General features: G+C 38.6%; 1 protein-coding gene across 1 annotated transcript in view; it reads left to right on the top strand.

Moving 5' to 3' along the window:
- LOC149229453 (cystathionine gamma-synthase 1, chloroplastic-like) overlaps positions 1-19,722 on the top strand; it is a 53,687-nt gene extending 33,965 nt beyond the window's left edge. Inside the window, 10 exon segments of the mRNA XM_089378656.1 lie at positions 1,904-2,007; positions 2,300-2,373; positions 2,516-2,684; positions 3,475-3,534; positions 3,660-3,863; positions 3,968-4,054; positions 4,364-4,471; positions 18,689-18,784; positions 18,884-19,002; positions 19,299-19,722. Coding sequence (XP_089234782.1) covers positions 1,904-2,007; positions 2,300-2,373; positions 2,516-2,684; positions 3,475-3,534; positions 3,660-3,863; positions 3,968-4,054; positions 4,364-4,471; positions 18,689-18,784; positions 18,884-19,002; positions 19,299-19,422 — 1,145 coding nt within the window. The 3' untranslated portion in view covers positions 19,423-19,722.
- The last annotated feature ends 467 nt before the right edge of the window (positions 19,723-20,189 follow it).

The following is a 20,189-nucleotide window of genomic DNA, read 5'->3' as shown; positions in this document are numbered from 1 at the left end:
ATTTAATTCCATTTTAAGTAGCTCAAAATTAATTATTTAGAGCTAATTTCCTCAAAAATTTGACTTTGACTTAACCACCAAGGTCCAAGGGTCCAAATTTTCTTGAAAAAGACAATATTCCCTTGGTGGAGGATCTTTAAAAATTGGTTCTTTCAAGACCCAAGACACACGAATTTTTCCATTTGGAGAACTTATTTTCCTAAGACAATTTAACTTGAGTCTAATTAATTAATTAATTTTATGGCTTAGAATTTAATTTTATGTCGCCAAAAAATTAATTAATTTACACATGAGGGTATTAATTATTTTTCCAACCCTCTAATACATATTATTTTTCATTTATAAGACTGAAAGAGGGAATACACGTTCGTCTTAGACCCTCAAGACACAACCCATTTGCGACACAATATGATCTAGTAAACCAAGTGATTTGTAATTAAATAATTTAGCCAATTAACTTGAATTATTCCCAAACTACTTTTACATCAGACTCGACTAAAACACTAGGACTCATCTAACAATTCGACGATAAATTTCACCCAGCTTTGGGGGTTTAAGCTGGAGGGAAAAACGTTAAAACTCTTCTGATTAGCCGTGTCGAAAAACACAGTTAATCTGTGCGGTTAAAAAACCTCCTAGGATGGAAGTAATCATCAAATTATAGGTTTACCTAGGTTGTTACGTAGACTCAAGGTTTACTAAGATCATTTCCAATATATAACTTGCAGAATGGGATGAGTCATGACCATGACACATGGACTGCTAATATGTGATCCGATCCTTGTTGAAAAAGTTGGTACTTCCGCTTCCCCGAAACTTTGACAATTTGAGAATTTGAGTGCAACAAGACCCTCGCTCTTCATTTTAGCCATAGATAAGTCATGTCAAGTGTGTGTATCACAAGAGGTGGTCGAAGACTCCTTTGTATAGGCTTCTCGAACGCTGGAAAGGCCTCTTCTAGGCCGACTTGAAGGGACTAGCCGACCTGGTCTTGGGGACTCTTTAGAGACTTTTTAGACATGAAATAATTTTCTTCTTTCTTGTTACATGTGCCCAATGGGTCTTTTACATCATGATTTTGACTTTGACTCAAGATAAATCCCCTAGAGCACTCAGTGGGTGTTGGACCTAGGACCAAAGACGATGGGCATGAAACCCATGCTTCAAATAAATAATTTCCTCTTTTATATAAAAATAAATTTCTTTTTCTTTTGACAATTACAATAATGTTATAATCCAAAATACAATTATGAAGACCGACACTAGTTACAAATTTGAACAATTAGTTGTAATTTCTTAAGTCCGTTCCTCTTCCTGGATAGAATTATGTGTTGTAACTTGTTTTAATCAATGCATGGAAATGACTGGTTGGAATTTTGATTTTTATGGGTTTAAATATTCCCAAAGATGATATCAAAGAAATATATAATTACTCTACATGACGATGCATTAATACCACAAAATAAATGCAGGGTGGTCTTTAAAGTTGGTTGATGGGTCAAGTGTGTCTTGCATGGTTGGTGAAAGTGGGTACCTAACATATTCCCCACCAGGGTTCCTTTGCTGCCAGTGTCATGCTAGTGCTTCTAGATGCGTGCTAGTACACACAACAATGGGTGGGCCCAGGTGCAAGTCTTGGGTCATTTTGTCGAAATACATTTCCCCAACTCATGGTTGCTTAGCCAAATAGTGACTGAATTTAAGTGTGCTAAGGGATCCCCCACAGGGGCACATCAGCTTCAATTGTGATAAGAGGAACTGTGTTTGAGAAAAATAGTTGGTTGATGAGATGCTTACGAACAGTAAGTGACAGTGTGTGATACTGGATGGCTTTCTTGTGCAAAGGAGAATATTGGTTTGAACTATTAATGTTGTTCTGACAATTTTTTTTATGATTATGAAGGTGAAAAGACAGGACGTGTTATAGTCACTGATGCAATTGCTACTCCAATTGTTCAGACATCTACCTACACTTTCAAAAATACTGCCGAATTAATTGCATTCCAGGTATTTCCTTCATAAATTGCTTTCTTTTCTGGTGTATGCTGTTTCAATCATCTGTCACTTATTTTCTATCCCTTCCAAGGTATTTAATGACAGTGGTTAACAATCAGTGTCCTGCCTGTTGTCTGTTTACTATAGCTCATCTCATGTGCTCCCATCCTTGTAACTGCCTGCAAAGGCTAATTTTTGTATTTGCACCCCTGATATGAATAATATCATCTTTACAGCTTATGGGATCAGAAGATCACGTTTGACTCATTTCACTTATATTTTCTCTATTGTTGCATATCATTAGGAGGGCAGATACACAAGTTATGAATATGGACGCTATGGCAACCCTACCACACAGGTTGCCGAGGAAAAAATCAGGCAGGTTACTTATTTGATATATTTGTTTGAAAGTTGTATTTACGTAACTGATTAATGTGTTCACAGATTCATTAAATGGTCATATAAAATATGTACAATACATCTTTTTAAAATTAACTAGCTAATATTTGCTTTGGTACAGTGCTCTTGAACGGGCTGAGACAACCTTATTACTGGCCTCAGGTATGTGTGCTACCACAACCATGATGCTGGCATTGGTTCCGGCAGGGGGGCACATAATTACTACCACTGATTGCTATCGGCGAACCAGGCAGTTCATCCAAACAGTACTGCCAAAAATGGGAATCACAGTATGTGAATGCTTTTTCTTTCTCATGTTGCTACAAATCTGTTTGAAATTAACAAGACAAGTTATCATTTCACATTTCTAATATCGTTTCCCCCTTTATTGTTTACTATTCCCATGTTTATTGGTTCCTTATTCATGTATATATTGCTTGAACATTCAAGTGCTGTTAGAGATGTATTTCTTTTGGCACAATCACTGAAAAGTGTGGTAAGTATATCAGACATGGTCGTTGCTGGCAATATTTAAATTCCAAGTCAGAGCATGGTGTATGATTATCAACGTGGTTTGTTCAATACATAATATTAACTTAGTTTATTAGACGACTGGTAAAACACTGGAAAGGGGGTTAATTAGAACTTACGGGTATGAATGTATATATCTAATGAAAACAGTCTATTCTTGAATCAAAAAGCACTGAAAGTTTCAGTATCTATTTCAAAGTTTCATAATCCAATTCATTTTCCGTGGGATTCATTTCTTTCTCTAGTGGGCCCACTTCTACGACAGAACCTGGGCAGACCCTCACTAATCCGGATTCAATTCACAGATCCTACACACTGGGGTGGTGGATCTGGTAACACAGATTATAACCAAAAAATAAAGTTTTCATTGGCCCACATACTGCATAGGTTTTAGCATTAGCTCAGATGTATCTGAGCCTAGGTATTCCTAACATTATTATCTTACAGCTCTTTGCTGGCTTACATTTTTGTTATGCATTTATGTCATTTTGCCCTCTCAGCAGGTTTAGGTTTTGTAGAAGTTACATTCCTTTCTGTTTTGAAATGCAGGCCACAGTGATTGACCCTGCTGACATAGATTCTCTTGAAATGGTTTTGGAGCAAAAAAATGTAGGTTCTTAAGGTTGTCCAAATATTTCATTCTTCACACGCCGAAATGTCGTTGCCTTTTTGTTTTCCATTATCTTCATCTAAGCCATTCACATTTTCAGCTAACTGCCAGTTTTACCCTGCAGGTTTCTCTGTTCTTCTCTGAGTCTCCCACAAACCCTTATCTTCGATGTATTGATATTGAGCTGGTCTCCAAGATTTGTCATAAAAAGGGTGTATTGGTTTGTATAGATGGTACTTTTGCAACGCCTGTTAACCAGAAAGCGTTAGCACTTGGCGCAGATATTGTATTGCATTCGGTAACTAAATATATTGCAGGTCATAATGATGTAAGTTTTTGAGGTTTGTTATGATCTAGAGCTATCATGTTCATTTTATTTTTATTTTTATGGAATGCCTCTTTCCAAGTCTCTGATCCTCAGTTTTGTTGCAGGTTCTTGCAGGCAGTTTGAGTGGTTCAAACAAGGTTATTGGCACAGTACGTGCTTTGCACAATGTCTTGGGAGGTGTATTAAGTCCAGTAAGTTATCGAATCCTCACTATGACAGTAAAAAGAAACATTGGTTGTTCTTTTCCCATATTGAAGAATATTGACAAAGTGATGTTAAAGAAACCAATGCAAAAAGCAAGCAATAGTTAGACACATAAAAATTCAAGTTAATTAAGTAGGAAGTATCTATAATGACATCATGTTTTGATTCATTGTTCAGTGAATCTAGGGATAGAGTAATCTGCCTTTCTTCCGAAACAATCAAATTGGATAGATGTTTTACTTGAAGTGGAAAATTTTCATGCTACTTTTGGTTAGCTAATCTGAAAATTTAAGCAGAATGCAGCGTACTTGATTCTTCGCGGCATAAAGACCCTGCACCTTCGTGTACAGCAACAAAATTCAACAGCTTTAAGGATTGCCCGCACTTTAGAGGCACATCCAAAGGTACGAGTAATCCTTGAAACTTTCACTTGTGAATGTAAGGATGGCAGTTCCTAAAGATGCATAACTTAGTTTGTATTAATAGGGCCGGATTCAGTGTGAATGTTTACCTTTACCTTCTTTCCATCCCTATCCTTCTCATAAAAGCTCAATGAAGCTCAATGTATGAGTATGTTCCCATAAATATTATTTTGGCTTGCATGGAGAGAGTTTCACAACAAACTAGTGTTGGTTTCAGCTGTTTAAACTTTAATGTAGGGCCAGCCTGACATTTTTTATTTTATTTACTTGCTTGTCTTTCCAATGAGATTGGCATTTTTATTCTTTGGAATATATCATCTTCTTGATATTTCCATTATTACTGGATTGTATGGGGGGGGACATATAATAATCTAATGAAAGAAGAAAAACACAAAGCGGTGGATATTAGAAAATCTGTTTGTTGCAAGTGTTGAGATCTGTTCAACTTGAATCTTCTTTATGCAGGAAAGTGACATGGCTCACATTTAATGAATTCTTGTTTAGATGGTTAGTCGCTAAGATTTTATTGGGCAATCATTACTTTTTAAAGTTTTTGAAAGCAGCAGATGCTCCATAGATGAAACCAGTTGCCAGAGATTTTGCTTATTATCATTCATTGTTGCTAACTGTTTCTTTTGGAACTGTACTATTTTTGGTGCATTATATTAAAACTTCACCAGTATTGTCGTTTTCATAATTTATTTCCTTCGGATAAAGGCCTATTTCTGATTGCGTATGCAGATTTCAGAGCATGCAGGCAATGCATTTGCATTTCCATTTCAATTTATTTTGATGGCTTCATCTTTTCTTTTAACACAATCATAGATAAAAGTACAATGCTATTTATACTTCATGAGTGTTGGGGAGGGGGCCTGTTAAATCTCTAATACCAGATTTGATTTATTTACATCTCAACAAATATTTTATACCCTGAAATTATTTACTAAATAAAATCTGAAAACTGCTGGAAAATAAAATCACTGGTATTTTAACTTTCAGAAATTAAAGTTGCAGCAGAAATCAACTAGGAAAGTCAATCACACTACAGCAGAACATTTTTCCCAAAACAATCTTCCATCACTTTATATTACTCGGGGAAATTAGGGCCTAGACCCACAGAAACTACAAAGAAAAAATACAACTGCTGGAAGCTGGAAATCGGCCCCTCCAGGAAAATTGACCTCAAGGAATTTGGCCCGTCTGGAACTCAGCCCTCTTGAAGATTTAGGCCCTGGAAAATCAGCCTTCTCTGCTAGTTAACTTGGCCCCTCTTTCTCCCTTCATACAGCCCAAGTGCACTAGACCAAAATCGGCCCTTGGATAATTCAGTCTCCCTTCAGAAATCAGTCCTCCTCTTCAGTGATTTGGCCTCTCTCTCCTAGACTTGGTCTCCCTAAAATTTGTTCCTGAAATTCCGTTCCTGAAATTCCGTTGCTGCCATCCTTTTCCCTTCTGTTTAGTCCTGGAGTCTGTCACTCCTTGAACAATCACTCGCTCAAAAATAGCAATATAATGTGTTTTCATCCGTGCCCCCATAGGCTCTCTTTGTAATTTCTCCATGGGCCAAATCCCAGATCTCCGAAGTGATTGAGGGTTAGGATAATTTTTTAGCTTGTTTTGATCAATGGTGTAGATTAGATCTAAGTCACTTAATTAATTAATTATTCTTAGATAAACATCAGCCCAAAGTCAACATTAATTAAATTATTAATTAATGTATTTTTTCCCAAGTTAAAACTTAGGTAGGAGGTCGTATTAGTTGCTCCTCTTAAACAACCACCTAAAGAGGACTTCTCAAACAACCCACCTAAAGAGGACTTCTCTCCTGCATGCTAGACATAAGCCTAAGCAGAAGACCTTCCAAAGCTACAAAATCAACAGGGCCATGAGTTTTACCCTCAAATTTGGGTTTTCACCCTTGAAAAATAAAAATCAATATTTTATAATGTATTCAATAACATAATGTATATTTTATAATATATTCAATAACATAATGTATTTTATATAGCATAACGCTAAATAAATATATCACAATACTATACACCACAGAATATAATAAAATTTATTGCCAGTGGGGTCTTGGTTAGTTGTTAAAGAGTGGACGTCTTATACTCTCAGGCCTCTGCCAAAGTTTCTAATCCCACAAAGGCACATTTTCACCCTTGTCGTTGTCTAGTCCATGGTTACTTGGGAGCAGGAGTGAAAATGGGAGCGGGACTCGGGAGCGACATTTCAGAAGCTCCCGGTTTGGGAGCGAATCCCGAGCATTTTTTATATAATATATATATATATATATATTTTTTTTATATTTTGATGCATATATATCAACAAAAACATGTAGAATGATGAATTAGATATAAAAAACATAGATTGAACCATATAACAACAATCATCAAGAAGTTATAATCTACATCAACCACATCCACAAGTTAGTAACATACAACATATTGAGTCTCATGATTCATCAATCTTAAAGTTTCAAGCTTTCAAAATTCAATATATAACATTTATCATCATTGATCATCGAAGTTGTACTTGTAAGATAAGTATAACCATTACAACAAATAATATCTAACATGAAATGAAATGTTATAAAATGAAATGAAAGGAAACAACTTTAAACTTTCACGATGCATCTTATTCATAATTCATTACTAATGAGTTATAATTGCCAACTTCAAACTTCAAACTTAAATTGTCATATATTGTTTAAAGAAATATCATAATAAATATGAAAGAGTCAATAGTTATAAAAACTACTAGAAACTAGAAAAGACAAGTAAATCTATTATCTATTGCTTATGCTTGGGCCTCTTGCCACCACGAGAAATGTCTAATTTTTTAGTCTTGTTGGAAAATCAAGATCTTTGTCATTAATATCACCCTCTAAGCATTAATATCCAGAGGTATTTTTGTCATTACCTCTGGATCTATATAGGGATTTTTGTCATTAATATCACCCTCTAAGCATTAACATAAGATAGAAAAAGCATAGCATGTCTGTTAATTTTAGGTATGTTCTATGCTGAGAGCAAATTTACTTCAATTTTCCATATTAGCTCAATATCAATTCCAGATTAGCAATCGCATTTAGCATGATAGTAAAATGCAGATAGAACATAAACATAAATTGCAGAAAACAAGCCAAGACGAGGACACAAGATGTGGTGCAGCCATGGACAAACCCCAATGTGGGGAAACCCTTGATCAATTCTTATGTTCTTCAATAGTTCAGCAGATAGAGAGAGTACATATACATCAGAAGTCAACATTTTGACTTATCAAAATAAGAGCAGAGATCTTTTCTATGAAGATAACACGAGGCAGCTGATCTGAATTCCAGTGAAGACATACTGCTTGAACTGATCCTACAAGGTAACTCCATCACCATTCTGCACCCATCACTGTGCTGCGCTCAATCACTGAGCTGCTCTCATCACTAAGCTGTACTTCATCATTGCACTGCAATACATCGTCATCATGCTGCTGCTATACATCCATGCCCATCATCACTGTGGTGCACCATGCTGTGCCATTGTTACTGTGCTGCATCATGCTGCATCCATTGTGCTGCACTTCTTTATATGTACTGCACCATACTGCACCATGCTGCCCACATCATGCTGTAGTCTGTCACCTATCACATCATTATGCTGCACCACTGTCACTGTGCTGCACTTCTTTATATTATGCTGCACCCAATATACTGCATCTAATATGCTGCAACTATCACCACTGTCATGGAACAGCCTTAGCTGCTTGCTATGGCTTGCAGCCTAGCAAAGCAGCTAGCTGTAACTTGTAGAATCTCTGCTCCATCTATGACTGCATTAGTCACCTAGATCCTATACCCAAGACTGTAGCTTGTCTTCACTTGCTCCCACAGGATGCATAAACTTCTTTCAACCTTCGACCTAGCACTGCAATTTAAGGTCTGGTTAGGGGAAGATGACAGTCATCTTAAGCCCACTCAAATATGCACAAACTGTCATTAATTAGGCCATGCTGTCATCTACAGCAATGTGGCATCATGACAACAATTAAGGATATTGCAACGAGGTTTCTATGAGCTGCTAATAGACAGCGGTTAAGGTCATCTTAGGATAGCATGTAGATGGTCTCCTTTAGGTACCTCACAATCCCATGGCACTCTTCTGCTGTGACTGTTGTGGGTAAGGGATGAATCTGTAACATAGCCCAATGGTAAAGGAAATGTCTGGGAGTAGTCCTTGCATAAGTGAGACTACTTATCAGCTACCTGTATAAATTAGGATTAATGGGATCCTCGTTTCTATAGGCTGATATTCTTTTTTGGGAAATACTGCTAATAGAAACTTACAACCGTCCCTTTGCCCAAGCCATTGCACTATGAGGGGTGTATCTGTGCTGTCAAAATCACCCTGGACTAGCACATGAGTGGGGCTTGTATTAATACGGAGACCTGGTTCAAAACCCCTTGAGTATGGTTTGCAATCCTGCATTTGAAAGCACGGTAGAATTTCTCCAGCATGCTTACTTTGGGAAGTACACTGGCTTGTTTCTGTTTGACCTCAACACCAAGAAAATAATAAAAACCCATACCAGTTATCTTGAATGTCTTCTTTATGTATGCCTTCAAGTTGTCGACATTCTGTAGATGGCTCCCAGTAACATTTATACCATCGATATACGAAACAACAATAGCATATTGGGAATCATGGGCCTTTACATAAAGGTTCCTCTCTGAAGGAGATATCACAAGCCATGCTGCAAATTGCACAGGGCCTTCCTTAGCCCACATACCAAGTCCTCTTTAGTCTCAGCAAAACTTCCTTGGCTAATGTACTGTTGAGGAATGCTGATTTGATATCCAATTGATTAATGTCCCAAATATGTTGAATAGCCAATGCAAACACCACCCAGATAGAATTCATGTTTGCCACAGGTGAAAAGGTCTCCTCATAGTTTATCCCATACTGCTGCACATAGCCTTTGGCTACAAACGTGGCCTTGTATCTGTCCATTGTACTATCAGGTCAAAACTCAATCCTGAAGGCCCATCTACACCCAATGGCTAACTTATCCTTAGTTAAGTACACCAGTTCCCAAGTATGATTCCTTTCCATCATCATTGTCATCATCAGTCAGTATATACAGGCTTAATAACACATCTGAGTGGGAAGGTGGGGAAGAGGATTGAGAAGTCCCCATATCTGCATTCAAGTCAAAGCTCAACATCCTCCAATATCTTACCCAAGTTAAGATTGTCCTACCATCGTTTAAGATTACATTCTGGGTAACCTCAACTTTCTTGGTGGCTGGATGATAGATTTGTAAGCAGTGGTTTCGAGAAAATAACTAGGAAAGGTTGTCCTTGCACTTTTATCATCAAAATTTTGTCTCCATTTAGGGATTAAGGAATAGCAAGTCGAAGCAAACACTTTGGTTTGTGCCATGCTGGGCTTCTCCCCTGTTCAAACATTCTTTGGTTTCTTTCCTGCCACTGCCACAGTGTGACTTCTGTTGACAAGAAAATCAACTGTGGGAACTCCTTCAATGCATAAAAAGTCAAGGAAGTCCTTTGAGTTCATCCTTTGCTTAGCCTTTTCAGTCATGTTCTGTTTTTCCGTGCTGCAACAGAATTCTGTTCTGGAGTATAAGGTGCAATAACTCTCCAAAATCCATTCTGCTTGCAGAATTCTGTAAACTCATTGCAACTGTATCCTTCAGTGTCTGTCCTTGATGCTTTTCTCTGCCTACCACATTATCTCTATTCCAATGTTGAATGTTTTGAAAGTCTCCAAGGCCTGAGACTCTCATTTTAGGAAGTACAGCCAAACCTTCCTTGTATAATGATTAGTGAATGTGATAAAGTACTGAGCTGCCCCAAGCCACTGTACCATCATTGGGTTACGTATATCTGAATGTACAATGTCTGGAAGTCCTTGTGCTCACTGTGCTGGGATTTTATCAAATTTCTGTTTATGTTGTTTACTATAGAGTCTAGACACATGTTTTACAAGTGAAGTTATCAGATGTAAAATAAGGTAGCCTAACAACTAACCTATGGAACATCTCTAGACAGTCATAACCCAAATGCCCCATTCATTTAAGCAATATCTTTAACCTATGAATGATCTCAGATACATTTGCAGAATGACATTAGGGGAAGTTTGTATAGCCCATTATGCCTGTTGCCTATTGAAATGACATCATCATTCTTATTTTTCATGAGACATTTTCCATCTTTGCATTGTACAATATGGTGGTTTAATGTAAAATTCCCACTTAGAAATTCTCCGAAAATGACGACTGTATTTTTCAGAATGTGTACAAATTTCCAGTGGAGTCTTTTTGTCAAATAGTTTGAAGAAGTGCTACTGTAGGTGTAAATTTTTATAGTTTAATTCAAATGCATAGACAGTGACTATTGCAAGCCATAAGAAAGTTTCAAAAACACTCTCGACTGATATACATTGTACAATGAACTCAAGAAAATATACAGTGCTGATATAAATATTAGGGACAATAAATCTGAGCATAGGAAGTTTTATAAATCACTTAACAGGAATACACACACTGAGTAATAAGAACAAGGGAACCTGGTATGTTTTCTCCTGCAAAACAACTCTCTGAGTATCAGTTTTCTTCCAAGAGAACACAGCTATATATATCAGTCTTTATCAGTCATTTCCAGCAGTGTAGACTCCAGGATTTGGCTCAGCAACATGTATAAATTCATCCCCATCTACACCTAGCAAGTATAATGGGCATGCATTCAGTGTGCTCCAGCTCTCATAAATTGACCTCTGTTTGTGAAAATTTCATTCTATCACAACAACTGGAAATTATTTTTCTAATTGTTAATTTATTTAACAATTTATCTGTTGTCTGCTATGAAAAATATCAAATAATTCACACTGATTTCTACAAATAAACTGTAGAAGAAAATAGCGCTGGAAACTGAGAAAATCTAGCAGACACATAAAAATATGACATCGTGAATTCTGAGTACAATCTATGGATGCCCAACTGGCAATCCAAACAACAAGAAAATATGACCAAAATTGCCCTTCCTCCACAAGCAATCCCGGCATAACTCTGCTTCAGAAAACTCGTCCTCCTGGACCCTCTGTGTCAGTTTCTGTGAAGTGCTTGCACAAAACCTTGGACGTCTGGCTCGAGACTGCCTCTGATGAAGTCGTTCTGCTTGTCTCTACAAAGGAAACTGAGTCTCCAGCCCTCTGGAAGTTGAATTGAATTTTCCTCCAGCGAAATCAAATTGCTCTTCTGAAGCTACTGCGCAGTCCTCTGCGGTGCCTCACTAGGAACTACTCGGCCTCTTGCTGCTGCCTTGTCGGATCTGGAAAACTAAGAACTTCCTCCAGATCACTGCCTCTGCTGCCTCACGGAAGCTCAAACTCACCGGCCACTGATTGTTGCTACTTTGAAAAATCGAATTCTCCAAGTTTCACTGGTGTATTTTCCAAGTGCCCATCAACTTCTTCTTATAATTTTTTGTTGGAGCACCAACAACCAAGATTAAAACTTAATCAAGGGCTAGGATCATCTTGCAATCAATCTGTGTGAGTTTTTAGCCTATTCTCACCTTGACTTAATTAATTATGATTAATTAACCTGTTTTCCTAAGTTTAGACTTAGGAAACATTAAGAAAAAGGTTAATAATCTAATTAAGTCATCTCCAGGGGAAATTTCTAGAAAGGATTTCTGGGTTTTGGAGATCTCATGCATTTTAGCCTCTCCACCAAATTTCGTGGCTAAAACACATCCGATGCTACAAAAACTAACACCCCCTCTTAGCAAGGATTGTGTTGTAGTGCTACACAACCTGCTACAACACTTTGTCTCTGTATCATCCTTTGTCACGTTGTTGATGTCTGTCCACTGTTGCCCACCAACCACTGCGCAACTTTGATGCTGCATTTGTGCTGCTGCTGACACTATTGTACTGCTACCAACTCTACACATCTGCACTACAACTCTCTTTCATCTATTACTGCTGCAAATGCAACCACTGCAACTGAGAAGCTTCCAAAATACTACATCAACTGTGTTTAGTGTGATGCATCTGTCTTCCGAGTCCTGGCTGCTACTAGCATTTGCACTATATCACTAAAGACTCTGCGCTGCTGCCAACTCTACACTGAGCCAACTCCTTTGCTATCAACACTGCTCTACGCTTCTCATCCTCTGACTACTACTAGTTTGCAACTATCACTTTGGTACTGACTGCATCAACTACCACAGATCCATCCCGCTACTGAATATTGTGGGCCCTCGTAGCCAGGTAATGATCCACGAGGTGGACTCCTCAAGGACCCTGCCCACTCTCTTTAGCTTTTTGGGGCTACAACAAAAAATTACCCCACCTCACTCCAGGAGGTATATTTGTGAACATAACAAAATCTTTGTCTAGCCTAGAGGAAAGATTGTCTATTTTTGCGGATGCTGCCTGCTGGTCCTGCTTCTCCTACTTGGCCTTCTTTCTGAGAGGACATTGGGTACTGTAGTGGCCAGACTCGCCACACTTGAAGCACTTGACCTTTGATAGGTCTTTCTTCTTCTTCTTCTGCTCCCCCTACCCTTGACTGGGACCCTTAGATGCTAGGGCCACATTCTCCTCCTTAACATGTTTCAATCCACTGTTTCCACTGATGGAGCTCTTAAGCAAAGCTTGCCCCACTTCCTCTTGCTACAAATTGGCCCACATCTTATCCCATCTAGGTAGCGTGTCTCTGCCCAATATAATTTGGACGAAGGCTTGCCAATCCTTCGAAACAATGTTTAGTGCCAACCGTACTAGCTATGAGGTGCTGCCCCAACAACTGCAAGTTGATCTCGAACCTCTTGAATCTTGGTGAGGAAGGGATCTATGCCTTCTCCCTTCTGCATCTTGATGCATTTGAGCTTTTCTTCTAGGAATACCTTCCTCTGCTCAGAAGTACTCTGATATAGTGTGGAGAGAGTTTCCCAAATCTCTCTGGCTATACCTTTGTCGGCCACATGTGAGACTATATGATCTCAGACTCCATCCAAGATCACAACCGCTTTGCCCTCGCCATCTTCTTCTCGTATTCTTTGAGTTGATTCGCATCCTAAGGAACTGCCACCACATTATCTATGTAGGCTTTCAGGCCATATTCATCTAGAAGGAAGAACATTCTATCCTTCCAGATGATGTAGTTGGAAGCTCCATCGTTGTGGCCATATCTAAATCTGAGCTGTAAACTCCCTCTTCCTCTGCCCGACTGCTGCTCTGCTACTGACACTTCTTCCTGGAATGCGTAGGATCTGCTAGCTACTACTGCCACCTGCAACTCGGAAAATCAGTTTTCTTAGCTAGAAACCCTTTGAGAGAAATCTTCCTCTGTGTGTGGAATTTTTCTTCCACACGACGTTGATTCTACTGCTGCAAAACCTGTTGCGTCCAACCAAGGAATTTGCTTAGCGAAAAACTGAGCTGTTGCTACTCCGGGATAGTGATTGTTGGAATCACTATCCCGGGCAACTCAACTTTTTTGCCAACTTGCAATTGAAAATCAAATTTATGCCCCAACAATTCGCCTGCCCGTCAATGAACTGCGCAGACTCTAGGAATTTCGGCCTGTTGTTCCCACTGAATAATGAAATTCCCTTCTCTGCTTTTGAGCTTCCCGACTGATCACTCACTCTTTGGTACCATGTGAAAATTTCATTCTATCACAACAATTGAAAATTATTTTTCTAATTATTAATTTATTTAACAATTTATTTGTTGTCTGCTACAGAAAATAACGCTAGAAACTGAGAAAATATATAGCACACATAAAAATATGATTGTTATTTTTGGACAAATGTCCCCGGAAAAACCCAACTTGGGAAAATCGGTGCAACAGTTGAGGGTTTTATTATTATGCAACAGTGAAATCTAAGTACAACCTATGGATGCCCAATTGGCAATCCAAAAAACAGGAAAATTTGGCCAAAATTATCTAAGAGTTTCCCTTCCTCCACAAGCAATCCCGACACAACTCTACCTCGGAAAACTCATCCTCCTGGACCTTCTGCGTCAGTTTTTGCCCAATACTTGCACAAACACATGGACGTCTAGCACGAAACTGCCTCTGATGAAGTCGTTCTGCTTGTTTCTACTGAAAAAACTGATTCTCCGACCCTCTGGAAGACTTTCCTGGCCTCTGTATGCTGAATCGAATTTTCCTTCAACTAAATCGAATTGCTCTTCTGAAGCAACTGCGTAGTCCTCTGTGTTGCCTCACTGAGAATAACTTGGCCTCTTGCTATTGCTTCTTTGTATCTGGAAAACTTCCTCCATATCACTGTCTCTGCCCCTCACTGACTCTGCTTCCTCACTGATGCTTGAACTCTCCGGCAATTGACTGCTGCTACTCTGGAAAATCTAATTCTCCAAGAGTCTCTGGTGTATTCTCCAAGTGCCCATCGACTACTTCTTATAATCCTCTGTTGGAGCACCAACGACCAAGATTAAAACTTAATCAAGGGCTAGAATCATCTTGAAGTCGATCCGTGTGAGTTTCTAGACTATTCTCACTTTGAATTAATTAATTCTGATTAATTAGCCTGTTTTCTTAAGTTTAGTCCTAGGAAACATAAAAAAAATAGGTTAACAATCTAATTATGTCATCTCTAGGTGGAATTTCTAGAAACGATTTTTGGGTTTTGGAGATCTCATGCATTCTAGCTTCTCCACCAACACATTTGATGCTACAAAAACTAACACTGCAAGCATATGCACACTCTCCGGCAACTGACTGCTGCCGCTCTGGAAAATCTAATTCTCCAAGAGTCTCTGGCGTATTTTTCAACTGCCCATCGAGTTGTTCTTATAATCCTTTGTTGGAGAACCAACGACCAATGAATCAAGGGCTAGAATCATCTTGAAGTCGATCTGTGTGAGTTTCTAGACTATTCTCACCTTGACTTAATTAATTCTGATTAATTACCCTATTTTCCTCAGTTTAGACTTAGGAAACATAAAAAAAATAGGTTAATAATCTAATTAAGTCATTTCTAGGTGGAATTTCTAGAAACGATTTTTGCATTCTAGCTTTTCCACCAACACATCTGATGCTACAAAAACTAACACTGCAAGCATATACACACAACCTTTATAGACCATTATCCCAACTTTCGATTTGCTTAGCTACCAAGGGCTCTCGACCTCCACCCACCACATTCTCATTCAATAGGATGAAGACAACTCAGCCCGAGGGAAAGGATGATACTTGGCCAACCAAAGAACTGTAAACTCGGCCCTCCTCAAGTCTGGAGTGACTCTCTAAAACACTTTCTTCAATCTGATAAATACTGTCACCCCTGCATGTATCTTAGGAACTCAACTTCAGCAAGGAAAGATGCTGTCTTTGTGCACAGAATACGTCCAGTTGAATAGATGACCCACGACCAGCAATAAGAACAACTTCTGGTAAGAGAAAACTCGTCCCAAATGAATAGGGAACTCAACCAACTTCAAGAACAATGCACTGGACCCATTTGCTACATGAACCCACCAGCAATTAGATGAGGAAACTCGTCCTTGTTCATGGGAACTCTTCCAACATTATGAATCTCAAAATTTGGCTACGGTTGTTACATGTGAGAAAAAATATATAGAAAACACATTATCAGTATAGATAAAATCAACTGATAAGACCTCTTTACCTCAGTAACTTCTGCAAATCCTTTACTCAATTGAAGCACAATGGTGAAATTTGAGTGATCTCACTTTCTTGAACCAACTAGGGTGTCTAGTTTCAACACCGAAGCTAGCTATGGTGGCTAGGGTTTCCAAATCCTAAGCATCTTCTCCAAATCTTTCCAAGAGCTCTTTTTTTCAAAATGCAAGTGAAAGAATGAGGAGAGACTCCTCACTTTATTAAACTTGTTGCCACTTTTGCCGCCATTTTTACCCTTTTAATTTTTTTATGAAGTCACTTTATAATATTTTCACTTCATAAAATTAAAGTGACTTTTCACTTGGCCCCTTATTAAATTTTACCTGCCTTAACCTATGAGAACCATGTTAGGCTAGCAGACTTTGTCATATGCTGCCTAAGTGGTCAGGGACATTACATTTACAAATGAAATTTGATCCATAGAAAGCAAATTCTTACCCATTGTTGGTACAGAGAACTGGACCGGTCAATCTTCTCTTACCATCATGAAAAATAACAGGGATGTGACCGTTTCTAAACATGGGCAACACATTTTTGTTAGCCAAGATCACTGGATTGCCACTTGATTCTTTAAGTATGAAAATGGCTTCCTGCATACAGTCATGTGCCTAGTAGCTGCACTGTTTATACATGAAGAATCTTGATCATTAGAGGCAAGTAGGGCAGCAACATACACATGCTCCTCAATGTTTTCGGCAGTATTACTGGATTGCTCCTTGCCATATACTTCTGATATTTGTAGCATTTGACATTCTTTTTCTGCTGTCCATTCTACTGCTGGATCCTGTGCTCTTGACTTTGTTTGCATGGGTGCCTTGCTGTCATGTTTTATTGCATATGCTCCAAAAAAATCTCCTCTGCTGGTGCATGAGTTCCTTAATCCCTCTTTCTGCAGAAGTAATCCTTTGAAGTCATTGAAGATGGTCCACAGATGTCATTGTGTGCACAAACTGGTAATGAATGGACCAAAGTTGGAAGGTCCTTCTTGTGGCATCCAGATGATGGTTGCCATTACCGTCTCTTTGCCCTCGACAATATCACCATCTTCTTCCAGTTGATATCAGAAGTCAATCAATCTTTGGAGATGCTCAACATCTAGATCACCTAGGCATATCTTTGAGACTTTAGTCACCCTAACTGATAGCTCAACTGGATGATTTGTGTACAGTGGACCCTCCTCACAGATTGGTCAAGGTGTCCCTAGCGTCCTTGGGAGTATTTGCTTTTAAATATTTATCTGTTTGGTGGGGATGAAGGGAAAGTTGATGATTGCAAGGGCATTCTCTGGCGGGGATGAGAACAATGTTTGAGATCTTAAGGGCGTTATCACTTTCACAGGCCAACTAGTATCCTCGAGACCATTGCGGAGGTGCCGAACTTCACATCAGCTCATTCACACCCAAAGCATCAGAGGGATTAGTTCTAGACGGTTCTCGAGCAGGGTGCCCCTCCCCACCAATCCTTGATGGACTCCTCCCCAACCCCGACAGAGCAGCCAAAGACTTATCCAGAGCTACTTTCCTTCGGCCTTTGATGCTAGCAGTATCCCTCACTCCTACATCCCCCCAGCATCATGCAGCCAGACACCATGTTGGATTTAGAGGACTCTGATAGCAAGGCTGCGCCACTATTGCCCCCCTTGTTGTCGGCTATTAGACTCGGCATTCTTGACATCATTGACCTCCAACACTGGACTTATTCACTTAGTCTTCTACATCACTAGGGCCTTTGATCTGGTTATATACATGTTTATGAGGCTGTCCTATTGTTGTATCCTTCTTTACTTCATTTTTTCCTAGATTTCGCTTTGGCATTTTCTAGGAGTTGCATTTGCACTCAAACATTGTACTCGTACTAGATGTATCCTTTAGTCCCATTGACTTACTTTTGTGGTCATTCGTTGGAAATTAATAAAAAAATCTTATCTTATCTACTTGGTTAAAGGACCAAGTGGTAAATGACTACTGAGGTGCCTCTTTAGGTATGTTGAAGACTTGTATTTTCTGTAAAGGTTACCTCTGACCAGGTTTTCTGAATCAGGGAGTGTTCCAGGCACACTTTACCACAAACTTCTGATATTCTTTCCCATTGTCTTATGAACTAGTAGTTTTGCCTCTAACAAGGCCAATAGTACTTATGGATACACTTTCAAGTTTATTTTGAATCCCAACATGCAATATACAATATTGATTTTCAGCATGATTGCTTAGTAATCTCAGGATTTTGACAAACAAATTAGCACTTGCAGAAAATGTAGTTTACTGCAATTTGCTTTCTGTTTTGCAATATACAATATTGATTTTCAGCATGATTGCTTAGTAATCTCAGGATTCTGACAAACAAATTAGCACTTGCAGAAAATGTAGTTAACTGCAATTTGCTTTCTGTGTTGCAATATACAATATTGATTTTCAGCATGATTGCTTAGTAATCTCAGGATTCTGACAAACAAATCAGCACTTGCATAAAATGTAGTTTACTGCAATTTGCTTTCTGTGTTGCTAGGTTTCTCGTGTCCATTATCCTGGCCTTGAAAGTCATCCAGAGCATCACATTGCCCAGCGACAAATGAGGGGATATGGTGGTGTGGTCAGTTTTGAGGTAAAATACTTTTTTCTGTCATGTTTGGATATACGATGTAAATGCTCACTTGCTCTTTTGGAGGGCTTTCACTGATTATTGTTGATTATTGTCTGACAGATCGCTGGAGACTTGCAGGCTACGTCCCGTTTTATTGATTCATTAAAAATTCCTTACATTGCCCCCTCTCTAGGAGGTTGTGAAAGCCTTGTTGAGCAGCCTACCATTATTTCCTACTGGTATGTTCGTTTGCCTTAACAGTGAACACAATTGTTCTGTTTGAGATTGTTTGCACAACCATAATGCGACATGGATTATCATGTTCTTTATGATATTTATTCTGCTTTGTTCTGTTTTTCACTCATGGTGGATTATTTATCTGATTGGCTTGAAAAAATGTAATTCTCTGTTATGGCTGACACACATTTCCCAGTCTTCTCGAAAAGAAGCTGCCTAACCAGTCACATTTAAAGGTTGTCACCTAATTGTGTGTTGTTTTCTTTAGATTGCTAATTTTGGTAAATTCATTGAACAGGGATCAGAGCTCTGAAGAGAGAGCTCGTCTTGGTATCAAGGACAACTTAGTTCGATTTAGCTGTGGAGTTGAAGCCTTCGACGACATAGAAAGTGATGTCTTACAGGCTTTGGAAGCTGTCTAATGTATTAGCAACTAAGCTGAACTGTTTTGGTGTGCTTTCTAGTCATATCAAACTTTTTGCTGTTGGATAGAGAGATCTCATTGCTCGAAAACATTCTTCATTAAAGCACATGCCAAACTTTGTTGAGCTTTGTTCAGCATGACAGGTTGTCTCGCAGGGGGTGTTAATTTTTTGATTGTATTAGATTATTTGTAGTTTATAAATATGACAAACAAATCTATCATGGAAAAATCGTGATGTACTCTCTCTCTTTTTTTGGTTCTTTTAGTGGGGGAGATTTAATTGTTCTATTTTACTCTACAGCTCAGAGATTGTTTAGGCTTATTAGAGATTCTTTAAAAATCGATTAGCATAGAGTACATATTTTAGCTTCTCCAAAAATCAAGCATAAAAGCTTTCGAGGGGGCTACCATTTATGTTACACCTACATTCTCCCCCGTACAGCATTAGTTTTGGCCGACGATCCATTTTGGCTGGTTTTTTAAAATAATTTTGGGCTTTTTTTGCGGCGGCCACAAACTTTTAGCAGATTATTATTTTGGTCTACATTGTTAGGATTGAAATCACTTGAGAAAGATCCAATGATCTTATTGGCATTGGAAGGATTCAGCAATTTCCATTAACAAATTTTGTTGAAAAGTAGGGAGTGAAGGCCTTATTTGACTTGTACCTTAGTCAAAGAGACCACAAGCAGTCCTGTCCTCAGCATGCACAAGTTCCCAAAAGTTAGGACAAGTTCTTAAAAATTAGAATGAGTGCATGAAGCA

Source organism: Pinus tabuliformis, chromosome J (genome assembly GCF_031772625.1).
Source record: "Pinus tabuliformis cultivar Carrire ecotype Pingquan chromosome J, CPIR1, whole genome shotgun sequence".
NCBI lineage: Eukaryota > Viridiplantae > Streptophyta > Pinopsida > Pinales > Pinaceae > Pinus > Pinus tabuliformis.
The sequence above is the reverse complement of the archived record's forward strand: the minus strand, read 5'-3'. Positions and strand labels throughout refer to the sequence as shown.